At 42.1% G+C, this 12,486-nt stretch overlaps 1 protein-coding gene and 1 pseudogene across 1 annotated transcript; one reads left to right on the top strand and one right to left on the bottom strand.

The window, feature by feature from the left end:
* Positions 1–6,242: 6,242 nt before the first annotated feature.
* On the top strand, positions 6,243–6,888 carry LOC147004054 (myosin light polypeptide 6). The gene has a single exon (XM_085838609.1). The coding sequence runs from the start codon at positions 6,280–6,282 to the stop codon at positions 6,733–6,735; it is 456 nt and encodes a 151-aa protein (XP_085694735.1). The 5' UTR covers positions 6,243–6,279; the 3' UTR covers positions 6,736–6,888.
* Positions 6,889–11,778: 4,890 nt separating this feature from the next.
* LOC110293453 (small ribosomal subunit protein eS19 pseudogene) lies at positions 11,779–12,486 on the bottom strand (annotated as a pseudogene).

The raw sequence follows: 12,486 nt of genomic DNA, 5'->3' as shown, positions 1-12,486 counted from the left end.
TTCCACACAACTTCCCAGGACCTACTCTACACAGCTTCCTCAAAAGTTTGCTGCCAGACTAGACCAGAACGGGATGTAGTAGGAAACTGCACCTGAGTTCTGAACCCTTCAGATACAACGCATACTAACTTCTCATATTGTGAGTCTTTTCCTCTGGGCTAAAAATGCACACAATTAAGCAATCCCTTTGAATTCTGATGCTCAGAACAGATACCCAGAACAAACAATAACTTAGATAAAATGTCCTTGGCTCAAACCGCAAACCATATAGGTATCCTATAAGGAGCACAATTTATGTGATATCCAAGACAAAGAATAGAAAACCCACAATCATGATCAAGGACATTAAAGTTTGTAAACCATGTAAATCCACTCAGAGAGGAACAAAATAAATCATGGGCAAGAAAATAATACCAGATTCCTGAAGGAAATGACAATATAAAATATTAAAATTGAGTTCAACAGGTGCTTAGAAATGCCAAAAAAAACAAAAAAAATCCTGAAGAGAAAATGCAGTAAGGCAAATAAAAATGATACATAGAGAACCTGTGGGAGACAGATTATCAGACTTAAAGAAAAAGTAGAGGAGGTGGATGCCTCAATCAAAGAAAATGGTGAATTAAAATGATGTTAGGTCAAGGCACAATATTATTTACTGCTTGAAGGGTGAGGCAATAAAGAGAAACTCCTTTGGAAAACTGTCCTGATCTTTGTCAAAAAAAAAAAAAAAAGTAAGGAAAGGAAGTAAGAAGGAAGAAAGAAAGAGAGAGAGAGAGAAAGGATGAAAGAAAACTAGAACAAAATTACAATACATACTGCACTGTTTGTTGATAAATGGTTTCCTGATTGTTCACTGTAACACTCTATGACACCCATGCATATCAGTATAAGCTGTGGAAATAAGACTCGAGATTTACCCAAGTCTCATTAGACTATTGCTAGGAAGTCAACTCTTTTCATGATTGTAATGAGTTCCAGGATTCTCATGTAACCTCCAGGGTTCAAAACCTGTTGTGATGATCCTGAGAGGTTAAAATGGATTCTAGCTCAGCATGGAGGAGAGCTCAGAAGCACAAGCCCAGACCTGGGGTTCTGTCTTTAAAGAACAGGGTTCTGTGCCTATGGACACCTTTCAGATGGAAGGGCTACTTGTTTCCCATTGAGTTGAGTTTTAGTTTTCCCATATTGTACTTATGCAAAAAAAAAAAAAAAAGTCACAAGTTAATTGATTCTTCATATGTGAGTAGATTAAACATACTAATGATTAATAATGAATCTGAGTTAAGGAAAGAAATAAAAGCCTTTTCCTCAGAGGCATTAAACTGAGTGTGAGTCCAAAGTTGAATTCTCTACTTCATGTTCCCTGTGCTTCCATCCTCTGTGTGTCTGTTCAGTTAGTTTAAATCTGTAACTTCCTGAAGGCTGCTTGTATAGCTCTCCCTTTCTGTCTGCCTTTTGTCTCCATGTTTGTGTCTATCTGTGTAATCTGTTGTCTGTATCTCTCTGACTGGCCTTGAGAGAGAGCTTTGGAGTGCTTCTAGAACATCAAGGGAACCATCACATGGGGAAAGAATGGGATAGTGAACAATAATCTTTTATAAAGGATTAGGTAACTGGCTCCAAGTGGTCAAGACAACAAACATTTATAAACATGACTTTTATCAACCAATACCCATAACTGTATATGCATTTTTGAACTATGCTTTAAGCCTCTGCATTTCATGCTTTCATCAAATGACACTCATGCAGTTTCTGAGCAGGACTTAAAAAAGTACATAAATTACCATTGTATCTATGCATCAAGTTAGGTTTTAAAAGTTGATATCAAGAGAAGTCCAAGGAAAATAATGTGAGTTTTTTTTTGTTGTTGTTGTTGTTGTTTTTTTTTTTTTTTTTTTTTTTTTTTTTTTTTTTTGGTTTTTCGAGACAGGGTTTCTCTGTGTAGCCCTGGCTGTCCTGGCACTCACTTTGTAGACCAGGCTGGCCTCGAACTCAGAAATCCGCCTGCCTCTGCCTCCCGAGTGCTGGGATTAAAGGCGTGCGCCACCACGCCCGGCATAATGTGAGTTTTTACATTGTTCTTTGAAAAGTGTGCTAAACCCTCAAGTTGAGTAAACAGTAGTATCACAGCTTTAAATCTTAAATTTCTTCAAGTGGCCTTAATACTGGTTGTGAGGTCCAGGAAAATTCCCCATCTATTAGAAGGTAAGATCTTTTATATAATACATTGTCACACTTATGGTTCTGCCAATGCATTGGAAAGCACCATGGAGCAAGACTCCATGGAGTTATGATGGAGTTATGTAGTCTTAGTAAGATGTTCGCAAAAAAAAATTTTTTTAAAGCACCAGCTTATAAGTGTATGAAGGCATTTCAAATGAAGTTCTGAATTCTGAAAGAGATGGAGTTCCAGTTGATCTTGTCTTTTCCACTGTGTTACATCAAGAAAGTTGTTAGCCAAAGTGGTTTCATAAAAATATCCAAAGAATGCAGACCACTGACAACAAAAGGGGTTGCTTTTCACAAACTGACAATAAGTCTTCATTGCTAAAGACAGGGCTGACATAAAACACTGTATATGAAAAGGGCAAATGGGTGCCTGCAAGAACATTGACTCTTATTGCACCTTATGGAAGGTGCTTTGAAAGGTACACAAAGTGAAATATATACACAGAACCAACCAGAAAGACGTTGATCTATAATTTTTCCTTCCCTCAAAATATGCTTAGGGCAATGATGTCATGAATTTACTGGGGATAACCAATCAATGTCTAATTTGACTTAAATACCAAAAGCACTCTGGTTAAATGTTATATATCTATATACACAAGGGTGCTTGGTCATGAGTGTACTGGGAGTGTTTGTGGACACACCAGTGTTATAAATAATGAAAAGGAGGTTTCTATATAGTGTGAAGCATAAAACTTTCATTGGAGCAGTCTCCCAGCTATCATTTAGACAATTCAAGCCTATGACCTCATACATAGATACCTCTTAACCTCTCCCTGGCTCTGTTCTCAGTTATCTGTTCTCTTCTCTGTCTCCCACTAAATCTCCTACATCTGCATTCTCCTCTCTACATCTTTTTTAATATCCAGAAATTCCACCCTCCAATTCTTGTCCCAGGAATTGGGTGTCAGGGGTTTTTTTGTTGTTTTGTTTTTGTTTTGTTTTGTTTTATTAGGTATTTATTTCATTTACATTTCCAATGCTATCTCAAAAGTCCCCCACACGCTCCCCCACCCACTCCCCCACCCACCCACTCCCACTTCTTGGCTCTGGCGTTCCCCTGTACTGAGGCATATAAAGTTTGCACGACCAATGGGCCTCTCTTTCCACTGATAGCCGACTAGGCCATCTTCTGATAGATATGCAGCAGCACATTGGATTCCCAGGGAAGGTCAGGGGCCCTGGACAGCAACTGCATGGGAGGTTGTTATCTGGCAGACACAGTGAGCTGATTGGGGCATCTAAGGACATTTCTGTGCTCAGTCCCCTCACATCCCATGAGTTCACACAGGACATGGAGCAGTCAGACCAGATCTCCCGACTGCTTGTGCTGCAGGCTGCCTGACATCAGCACACAAGCACATGCTCCCAGCTGCAACCCAAACAAAAGACAGAGAGCTGGCTCAGAAGGAAAGAAGCTGCTGGTCTTTCTACAGTCAGCCACTTCCTGTGAATAAAAGAGTCGGATAGAGCTGTCTCCTAAGAGGTTCTGCCAGAGTCTGACAAAGACAGAGGCAGATGCTCACAGCCAACTATTGGACTGAACATGGGGTCCCCAGTGGAGGAGTTAGAGAAAGGACTGTAGGAGATGAAGCGGTTGCAACCCCATAGGAAGAACAACAATATCAACCAACCAGATCCCCCAGAGCTCCCAGGGACTAAACCACCTACCAAGGAGTACACATGGAGGGACCCATGGCTCCAGCTGCATATGTAACAGAGGATGGACTTGTCAGGCATCAATGGGAGAAGCCTTTGGTCCTGAGAAGGCTAGATGCCTCAGTATAAGGGAATAGGAGGGCAGGGAGATAAGAGCACGAGGGTGGGGGAACGCCCTCATAGAAGCAGGGGGAATGGGGATGGGATAGGGGCTTTCAAGGGTGGGAGGGGAAAAAAACAGGAAAGGGGATAACACTTGAAATGTAAAGAAAATATTCAATAAAAAAAAATAAGTATCTATTATCAGAAGAGGGAATTTAAAAAACATGTTCTATAAACACAACAGAATATTTTTGAGCCTTAAAAGGGGGGAGGGAATCTTATCACTTGAGACAACATGGCCAAAGCAGAAGGACATTTTGCTAAGTGAAATAAGACAGGCCTAAAAAGACACATTACCATGGTCTCACCTGCATGTCAGAGCTAACAAAAAGTTGACGTTGAGAGGCTGAGAATGGTGATGAGATACACTGATCCTCTCTTCATTTAAAAAAAAAATTACTGAAAACTCAGTAGGAAAAACAAGACAGATTTCTGTTCAGCTCCACAGAGGCTAAGGCAGAAAGCTGTAGCAGTATAAAAAACAAAACAAAACAAAAACAAAAACAAAAACAAAAACAAAAACAAAAAAAAAAGAGGACTGCAGTGTCCTAAACTGAACAGCAGAGGGAGACAAATGTACAAAGGGTTCCAAATTAGGCAATAAAAATCATACATTAGGGGCTGGAGAGATGGCTCAGTTGTTAGGAGCACTGACTGCTCTTCTTGAAGGTTCTGAGTTCAAATCCCAGAAACCACATGTATGTAGTTTTGATACTTAAAGATGAGAAACACAGTAAATACAGGGCCCTAGATTTAAAAATTATGTGTCTTAGAAAAGAGATTAGAGGAAGCACTGGAGAAGTTCTGATATGAGACTGAGCAACAGATAGATAAACTTGAGACTTGGCAACATGGCTTAGAGGAAACACTGGAGCTGAAGGTTCAGGATTTTATAGGTCAAAATAAGCAACAGAAAGAGGAGAATGAAGGCTGGAGACAGGAGCTGGAAAAGATTCTAGAAAAAAAGGGATTCAACAATTCACAGATCAGACTGACCAGCAAACAGATAGAGCTAAATTTGGAAGCAAACTCTAGAGGATAATTTACTAAAGCCAATAAATCAAAATAAGGCAGATGCTGCAATATCAGAATTACAACATAAAGAGAAGCTAAAAATATGGAAGCAAGAACATAAGATACAGGAATTTATAGAGCAGCATGAACAATAGAAAGAAAATTTGAGACTTGGCAACGTGGCCTAGAAGAAACACTAGAATTGAAGACTCAGGAAATGATACTTCAGAGGAAGAGATAGAAAGATGAAAATGAAGACAGGAGACAGGAGGTGGAAAAGGTGCTGGAATAAGAGATTCAACAGTTCACAGATCAGACTGGACAGCAAAGAGAAAATACAACCTTTTACAATTAATCAATCAAAATAAAATGGAGAACAGAATATCAGAATTACAATATAAAGAAAAAAATTTTTTGTTTTGTTTTTTGTTTTTCAAGACAGGGTTTCTCTGTATAGCCCTGGCTGTCCTGGAACTCACTTTGTAGACCAGGCTGGCCTCGAACTCAGAAATTTGCCTGCCTCTGCCTCCCGAGTGCTGGGATTAAAGGCGTGCGCACCATGCCCAGCTATAAAGAAAATTTTTAATGTGGAGGCAGAACCTTGAACAGAGAATACAGGAACTCAAGAATCAGGAGTAGCAACAAAAGGAGATAGATGAAGCATGGTCACAGACCTGAAGGGAGGAGTTTAAATTTTTAATTAAGGAAAATGCTCAGGTAGAGACAGAAGATAAAGAACGCTAATAAGCAGGGCGTGGTGGCGCACGCTTTTAATCCCAGCAGTTGGGAGGCAGAGGCAGGCGAATTTCTGAGTTCGAGGCTAGCCTGGTCTACAGAGTGAATTCCAGGACAGCCGGGACTACACAGAGAAACCCTGTCTCGAAACCCCCCCCCCAAAAAAAAAGATGGTATTCTATTAATTATCTAGGATATAGAATAAATAAATCTGCAAAGGTTAGGCTACAAAAGGTGGAAATCAGGTGAAACCAATTAAGGACTCTAACGATTTTCAGAAGTTACCAGGAGATATTAACTGGCTGTGGTCTTGGATTGGCTTGGCCACTCAAGAAGCTAAGCAATATACTTCAAACCTTACAGGGTGATAAAGTTTAAATAGCCTGAGAAAAATTATCAGCCTAGACTGTAGAGTTATTTCTGGTAGAAAGAAAATTGCGATTACTGCCGGAAAAGGTCCCGCAGAGCTCAGCAGCCAAGATGTGTGACTTCACCGAGGACCAGACCGCAGAATTCAAGGAGGCTTTCCAGCTGTTTGACCGAACAGGCGATGGCAAGATCCTGTACAGCCAGTGTGGGGATGTGATGCGGGCCCTGGGCCAGAACCCTACCAACGCCGAGGTGCTCAAGGTCCTGGGGAACCCCAAGAGTGATGAGATGAATGTGAAGGTGCTGGACTTTGAGCACTTCCTGCCCATGCTGCAGACCGTGGCCAAGAACAAGGACCAGGGAACCTATGAGGATTATGTTGAAGGCCTTCGTGTGTTTGACAAGGAAGGAAATGGCACCGTCATGGGTGCTGAAATCCGTCATGTCCTAGTCACACTGGGTGAGAAGATGACAGAGGAAGAAGTAGAGATGCTAGTGGCGGGGCATGAGGACAGCAATGGTTGCATCAACTATGAAGAGCTTGTCCGGATGGTGCTGAATGGCTGAGGACATTGTGTATCCCGAGCCTGTTCCTTGCCCAGTGTGATTTCTGTGTGGCCCCAGAGGCCCCCCTGTCACAGCACCTTGCCCATCTGGTTTCTTTTGGATGATGTTTGCCTTCACCAAATAAAATTTGCTCTCTTTAAAAAAAAAAAAAAAAAAAAAAAAAAAAAAGAAAGAAAATTGCAGGATATACAACTGGATCATACTGATCCAAAGATGGCCTGCATCTTAGTTATCTTACCTTCTACTCATTCCCCTACAGGAATTCTCATGCAGAGGAAGATTCCATATTAGAATGGATATTTGCCAGGCAGTGGTGGCGCACGCCTTTAATCCCAGCAGAGGCAGAGGCAGGCAGATTTCTGAGTTTGAGGCCAGTCTGGTCTACAAAAGTGAGTTCCAGGACAGCCAGGGCTACACAGAGAAACCCTGTTTCAAAAAAACAAAAACAAAAAAAAAAAAAACCAAAGGAGCTAAAACCATCCAGTGGAAAAAAAGACAGCATTTCCAACAAATGGTGCTGGTTCAACTGGTGGTCAGCATGTAGAAGAAAGCAAATCAATCCATTCTTATCTCCTTGTACAAAGCTCAAATCCATATGGATCAAGGACCTCCACATAAAACCAGATACACTGAATCTAATAGAAGAGAAAGTGGGGAAGAGCCTTGAATTCATGGGCACAGGGGAACATTTCCTGAACAGAACACCAATGGTTTATGCTCTAAGATCCACAATAGACAAATGGGACCTCATAAAACTGCAAAGCTTGTGTAAGGTAAAGGACACTGTCAATAGGACAAAACTGTCAATAGGAACCAACAGATTGGGAAAAGATCTTCACCAATCCTATATCTGATAGAGGACTAATATCCAATCTACACAAAGAACTCAAGAATTAGACTCCAATGAACCAAATAACCCTATTAAAAAATGGGGTACAGAACTAAACAAAGAATTCTCAACTGAGGAATATCTAATGGCTGAGAAGCACCTAAAGAAATGTTCAACATCCTTAGTCATCAGAGAAATGAAAATCAAAATGACCCTGAGATTCCACCTCACACCAGTCAGAATGGTTAATATAAAAAACTCAGGTGACAGCAGATGCTGGCGAGGATGGTGAGAAAGAGGAGCACTCCTCCATTGCTGGTGGAATTGCAAGCTTGTACAACCACTCTGGAAATCAGTCTGGTGGTTTCTCAGAAAATTAGACTGAGGACCCAGTTATACCACTCCTGGGCATATACCCAAAAGATGCTCCAACATATAACAAGGCCATCCAGAGACTGCCCCACCTGGGGATGCATCCCACATACAGACACCAAACCCACATATTATTGCAGATGCCAAGAAGTGCTTGCTGACAGGAGCCTGATATAGCTGTCTTCTGAGAGGCTCCAACACTGTCTGACAAATACAGAGGTGGTTGCTCACAGTCAACCACTAGACTGAACACGGGGACTCCAACGGAGGAGTTAAAGAAAGGACTGAAGGAGCTGAAAGGATTTGCAACCCCATAAGAACAACAACAACATCAACCAACCAGACCTCCCCCTGCCCCAGAGCTCCCAGGGGCTAAACCACGAACCAGAGTACACATGAAGGGACAGCCACATATGTGGCAGAGGATGGCCTTATCTGGCATCAATGGGAGGAGAGGCCCTTGGTCCTGTGAAGACTTGATGCCTCAGTGTAAGGGAATGCCAGGGTGGTGAAGTGGGAGTGGGTGGGTGGGTGAGGGAGCACCCTCATAGAAGCAGGGGGTGGGGTGGGATAGGGAGTTTGTGGAGAAGAAACTGGAAAGGGGATAACATTTGAAATGTTGCTACATCCACTCCAGTAGTGACACACATGACAGGCCAAAAGCCTGGATGCAGTCCTGAGGCGAGGAGTTTCACAGAAATTTAGTCTCCTGGAACTGTGGCATTCCATAGCACGTATGCTCCAATTTTGTCCTTGCAAATGGATCTGTGTGCTTCCTTTCAGTATTGTTTTGTTATAGGTGCCTCCAAACAATGACTTGCCAAATACCTAAACAAAATCGAACTTTGCTTCCTGGCCGTTGCTACCAATGCCCTAGGTAGTCCTTGAGCCGACCCTGGGCTTGGAATTCAGTAAGAATGTTGCCTATTCAGTGACATTCAGAATTGCCTTTAGTATTGTAAGAGAGCTAGTGAAAGAAATCAGGCATTACTATCTACTACATAGAGTTAGAAATCTCAGGGCAAGCTTAGCAACGTAAGTTTAGAATTCTTATTATAGTTATGTATGGCAGACTACAATTACTTATTAGTAGAAAGTCCCCCCCCACTATCACTTAGAATAAAAGCCAAGTCGCTCCCATATACAGGAATTTACAATGGTTTAGGAAGTAGATCGGGCTGTGGTTTTAGAGTATTGCATTATTTATGAGATGGTTAGCTAGAGTCGAACTCCCTAATTAGAACCATGACTTGAGCATGAAAGCCCTTGCCCTGGGAGTGTAAAGACCTCACACCTGGCTTCTACGACTATAGCTGACCTTAGATAGAGCTGACTTTCTGTCAGTTGTTTTATTGCCCGGTTCCTGCCAGTCTTTGTGTTTACATTCCTTTCTGTTTTGTGTAAGAGTCATTAAGCATCCAGTAACCTCATTTGTACCTTGCCAATGTGTCAACTAACTTCTCTATTTTCTTCTGTATAAAAAAAGTATGATGCTCGATTTGACAAATTACATTCGGATTCAGCACACTGCCTTGTGTCTTGTCTGTTTGTCACCCCATTTTCGCCAACTCTATGCCCATCTGTCCAAGACCCTGATTCCCACGGACTGAGGAGGGCCCATTGGGCCCAGTCCGTGGCAAAATGTAAATCAATAAAATATCCAATAAAAAATAAATAAAGCCGGGCAGTGGTGGCGCACGCCTTTAGTCCCAGCACTTGGGAGGCAGGGGCAGGTGGATTTCTGAGTTCAAGGCCAGCCTGGTCTACAGAGTGAGCTCCGGGACAGTCAGGGCTACACAGAGAAACCCTGTCTCGGAAAACCAAAATAAATAAATAAATAAATAAATAAATAAATAAATAAATAAATAAAACCTCAAAGTTCTCCTCAAAAAAAAAAAAAAAAAAAAAAAAACAAAGAAAATAATAACATGCCTGAAGGAAATGAGGCCAATTTAGGATATGAAAATTAAGTTCAGTAAATGGTTAGAAACACTCCCCCCACAAAATAAATGAAATGAAAAACAGAAATGAAAATGTAGTAAGCTGGATAAAAAAATAACTCAAAAAGATACTGCGGGAGAAAGACTAACAGGCTTGGACGCAAGTTAGAGGGGCTGGAGCCTTAGTTAAAGAAACTGATGACTCACAATGTTAGGAAAGGCACAGTATTATTTAATCCTTGTAGGGGGTGAATAAAAATAGACCAACCCCTTTGGAAAACTGACTAGAGATTTCTGAGAGAGAAAGAGAGGGGTAGGAGGGAGGGAGGGAGGGAGGGAGGGAGGGAGGGAGGGAGGGAGGGAGGGAGGGAGGGAGGGAGGGAGGGAGGGAGGGAGATACTACACTGTTCAGCCATTTGTTCTTAGATGGTTTCCTGATTGTTCTCTAGGCTTCTAGGCACCCATGCATATCCGCATAGACTGGGGAAAAGCTTCAGAATTAGCCAAGTTTCTTTAGAAATTCTACCTAAGAAATGTAGTTACTGAGGACCAGGTTTCTCTGGTGGGGTCTGAGGTTCAAAAAGTGTTGTCATTATTGTGAGAGGTTAAAAGAGATCCCACCTCAGGATGGAGGTGACAGCTCAAAAACACAAACCCAGAGCTAGGGGTCTGTCCTTAAAGCACAGGGTTCGAGCCCATGGACACCGTTCGGATGGCAGGGCTCCTTGTTTCCCATTGTTGTTTTATTCTTTCCCATAGTTTGCTTATGCAAAAAATTTTATCACCAGTTAATAGAATCTGCATATGTGAATAGATTAAACACAGTGGCAATTAATAATGCATCCGAGTTAAAGAAAGAAAAGAAAGCCTTTCCCTCGGAGGCATTTAGCTAAGAGTGAGTCCAAATTTGAATTCTCTACTTCATGTTCCCTGTGCCTTCTGTCTCTATCTAGAACATGAGTTTGAATCTGTGACTGCTGGAGGGCTGTCTTGTGTGTCTCCCTGTGTGCCTGCCTTCTGTCTCTCTGTGTATGTACCTGTGTACTGGGTCTGTCTGTTGTCTGTTTGTATCTTCCTGGCAGGCCTTAAGAGCTTTGCAGTCTTCATGGGACAGCAAGGTAAGCATCACTCGGGGAAGGGACAGGATACCCGGCCAGGGAAATCTTTAACAGAGTTTTACAAAGGATTAGGTCACTGGCTCCAAGTGATCAAGATGGCAAACCAACCCCATCACTGTTAATCAACCAATATCCATAAAGGCACGTTCATCTTACAAGGTTGTTTTAGGCTTCTGGACTTGATGCTTTCAGCAAATGATACACATGCATTTTCTGGATAAGGGGCATGGAAAATTACATACCTTATGGTTATAGCTATGCATTAGTTTTGGTTTTGAAAGTTAATAAGGGCTGGAGAGATGGCTTAGCGGTTAAGAGCACCGACTGCTCTTCCGAAGGTCCTGAGTTCAAATCCCAGCAACCACATGGTGGCTCACAACCATCCGTAATGAGATCTGATGCCCTCTTTCAGAGTGTCTGAAGACAGGTACAGTGTACTTACATATAATAGATAATAAGTCTTTTTTAAAAAGAAAGTTAATGAGATATCCAAGGAAAATCAATTTTGCTTTTTCATTGTTCTTTGAAAAACATTTTAAGACAATCAAGTTGAATACACAGCAGGTTATCATGTTTAAATCTTAAAGTTCCTCAAGCTGCATTAACTCTGGCTGTGAGGTTCAGTTAAAGTCCCAGTCTCTTACAATGCAAGATACTTGCATAATATTGCATTGCCACACTTCTGTCAATGCATAGGAAAACACCATGCAGCAAGACTCCATGGAATTCTGCTGCCTACTCTTTGTAAGATGTTTATAAAAAATAAAAATTGAAAAGTGCTATCTTTTTTTTTTTATGAATGAGGCAATTTATTAACCCAGCATCCTTTGTTCTAATGCTTCTTGGTTGGCAGCTGCCACCTGTCCAGAGATCCTGTCCAGATCTCTCTGTCCCTGAGGTGTTAGCTTGCGGCCCCCATCTTGGTCCTTTTCCACCATTTTCAGCCCCTCCAGGGCTTGGAGGACCCGGCGGGTCACACTCTTAGAGCCTCTGCTGAAGTGGCTGGGTCTGACACCGTTTCTCTGCCGTCCTCCATAGATCTTGGTTATGGAACCAACCCCCGCACCACCTCGGAGGTACAGGTGCCGTGCTGTGGAAGCAGCTTGTGTGTAGAACCAGTTCATATCATATGGGGCAAGCTCTTTATGTTTGGCCAGCTTGACTGTGTCCACCCATTCGGGGACTTTCAGCTTCCTGGACTTTTTGAGGAAGGCTGCCAGAGCTCTGACGAACTCCTGCTGGTTAAAGTCTTTTACAGTAACTCCAGAAATCGTGTGGCCTCGGCGCTGCCAGCCAGGGGAATGGGAAGTGCTATCTTCTAAGTATATTAATGTGATTCTAATGAATTCTGAGTGGTGAAGCAGCTGGAGTTCCAGATGATCCTGTCTTGTACAGAAAAGAACCTTTACGTACAGGCCCTGGGTTACATCCAACGGAACTGTGGGCCAAAGGGACTTTATAAAAATACCCAAACAATTCAGGCCCATGAAAA

The sequence above is a fragment of the Mus caroli genome, unplaced genomic scaffold, assembly GCF_978045245.1.
Source record: "Mus caroli unplaced genomic scaffold, Mus_caroli_1 scaffold_6, whole genome shotgun sequence".
NCBI classification, from domain to species: domain Eukaryota; kingdom Metazoa; phylum Chordata; class Mammalia; order Rodentia; family Muridae; genus Mus; species Mus caroli.
Note: the sequence above shows the minus strand (reverse complement) of the source record. Positions and strands in the feature narration are given on the sequence as shown.

What these genes read in the sequence shown, in the direction of transcription:
- LOC147004054 (XM_085838609.1), top strand. Translation starts at nt 6,280, where the DNA reads ATGTGTGACTTCACCGAGGACCAGACCGCAGAATTCAAGGAGGCTTTC.